The sequence below is a fragment of the Austrofundulus limnaeus genome, unplaced genomic scaffold, assembly GCF_001266775.1.
Source record: "Austrofundulus limnaeus strain Quisiro unplaced genomic scaffold, Austrofundulus_limnaeus-1.0 Scaffold896, whole genome shotgun sequence".
Lineage (NCBI taxonomy): Eukaryota > Metazoa > Chordata > Actinopteri > Cyprinodontiformes > Rivulidae > Austrofundulus > Austrofundulus limnaeus.
Genome location: NW_013953298.1, coordinates 147,761 through 150,011, shown reverse-complemented (window position 1 = coordinate 150,011; position 2,251 = coordinate 147,761). Strand labels below are relative to the sequence as shown.

Here is a 2,251-nt window from a genome sequence, read left to right as displayed (position 1 = left end):
GTTGTATTGTATTGTATTGTATTGTATTGTATTGTATTGTATTGTATTGTATTGTATTGTATTGTATTGCCAGTGTTGTAGTACTCAAGACCGGTCTTGTACTTAAGACTGGTTTTAAGACCACTTTTTGATGGTCATGGTCTGGTCTTGTCTTGACCTCATTTGAACTCTGTCTTGTCTTCATTTTCAGGATTTTGTGGTAAGTTTTCCTCTGCCACATGYGGAGGAGCTTTCGAATTGGGACACCACTCAGTGTGGAGCACTGACATAACCAGCTGATAAATGCGCACTCATAAGGATGCAGCCCCTGAATTGAGAGACATCTTCAGTCAATTGAAAACCGATTCAATCCTGCAGTCTTCACGACCCATAGTTGAATAACAGATTTTTCTTTTGAGGCCCTCAAGATGTCGATTGTGGCCCAATTGTGTGTCACAACTCAAGTGTTAAGAATCTCTGGTCTAGGCTACAAACAAGATATTGTAGCAAGAGTATGGGAACAGCCAGTAAAAAATGGTCATTCAAGTAAATTTACAATGATCATTTACAAAACAATACTGTGGTCGCTGTGTGAGGGCCGCAGGCAATGTTTGGATAACTTTTTATTGACTWMAATKTCATTAAAAACAGAAAACATGCACTCTAACAGGTTCACCCTATAAGTTGCATTTGCTTGGTTAATGGCCTTAACTACTCACTGAGATGCAATGATAGCTTTTGTGTGGTGCAAAAGCAGCCAATGGTTGCACAGCGCAGCTGTAAGTGGTAGGCCAGCTGATTTGGGACCAGAAAGTCATTTAAGTTCTCATGCCCATATCTCATGGTGTCTGTCCTTGAGCAAGGCACCTCATCCCTAAGCTCCCTGATGCTTCCCCAATCTATTTCACGTGTGATGGTTCAAATGCAGAGCTGAAGTTTCATCATTGTATGGGAACATGCATTGATGATCACACATAGCATATTAATATTATGACTGCAGAAGAAACAGGAATTTCGGGACAATTTTTAAAATTTTTACAGGGTCATCTGTATTTGGGATTGTTTGATGAATAGGCCTGCTGTCAATGTATCTAAGTCTGGTCTGATAAGAGTTGTATCGGGGTGGGTGTATAGAGGCACAGGCCACAGCAGAGCTTCTTGAGGATGAGAACAATAGCATAATAGACCTACAATATTTGATGGTAAGAGAGCATTAAGAGCTCTTAGGTTGGGTAAGTTTTGGAAAGGATAACAAGATTGTCTTCCAGTGTGAAGAGAGCATTATCTCTGAGTTAATTCAGTTCCGTGTTAAGAGATTTCTGAACCTTAACGGAAATATGTTTTATTACAGTGTGATGTAACATTTAAACAATGKCTTCTATGTCAAATTTACAAAGATTGATTCAAAGTGCAAAGGACATGCAGCATTAAAAAAAAATGGCATCTTTAACAAAAATAAATAAATAATAAAATAAAATAGACTGCAGCAGTTCAAYAACTTTTATAATTTCAGTTCTGGTTGTTAGTCTATTAGTTTTATGTGCATAAAGCTAACCTAGAACTGCGTGTGTTGATGASACTATAAATGGAAAAAGGAAGTATTTCAATGAAGTATATCAACCAGAAGAAGAAATTACAACACAAAGGTTCAGAAAGGTTCAGCTTACCGTACGGWACTTTGATCATTTCAGGTTGTTCATAGTTATGCGCTTATTTACCTGCTTCAGCTGAAATGATCTGTGATCCGACAGATTTTGGGTCAGATGCAGCATAGCTGAGCCGGTCAGAACATGGAGAACTTGCCTGTTGTTCCTTTTGCTTGGAAACAAACTTCTCTTCGTAATGCAATAATGTGAGATATCCTTCCCCTAACATGACTTCAGGAGCGTCTTCTGTCTCTTTCCCCCCTTTTTGCCTCTAATGACAGCTATAAATTATTTTAGTAGTTCAGTCTGTTTGCAAATGTTAAGCTGCAGTTCCTTTTTCACTTCTTCAAATGCCCCCTCCTCCTCCCCAAATGTTCACTTCCTTCATTAAGCTGAAGCTGAAAATCCCCTCCGCACAAGAAGACATGAGGACATTTGTACAAATTAACAGAAAGGTGGACATGCAATACAACAATTTTTTTTACTCAGGTACTTTGAAAGATAAAATATGGATTGAAGCAGGTTAAGTTGAATTGAAAGCAGTTTTTTGAGTTTATATATTTTTATTTTTAAATTTTTTTAGCTCATACCTCCAAACACATGAAGCGTCCAAGGATCTGTAGAAT

At 38.0% G+C, this 2,251-nt stretch overlaps 1 protein-coding gene across 1 annotated transcript in view; it reads right to left on the bottom strand.

The window, feature by feature from the left end:
• si:dkey-237j10.2 (uncharacterized) overlaps positions 1-2,043 on the bottom strand; it is a 3,872-nt gene extending 1,829 nt beyond the window's left edge. Inside the window, exon 1 of the mRNA XM_014029397.1 lies at positions 1,698-2,043. Within this exon, the coding sequence (XP_013884851.1) occupies positions 1,698-1,854 (157 nt within the window). The 5' untranslated portion in view covers positions 1,855-2,043. The remainder of the gene's footprint in view (positions 1-1,697) is intronic.
• Between the last annotated feature and the right edge of the window lie 208 nt (positions 2,044-2,251).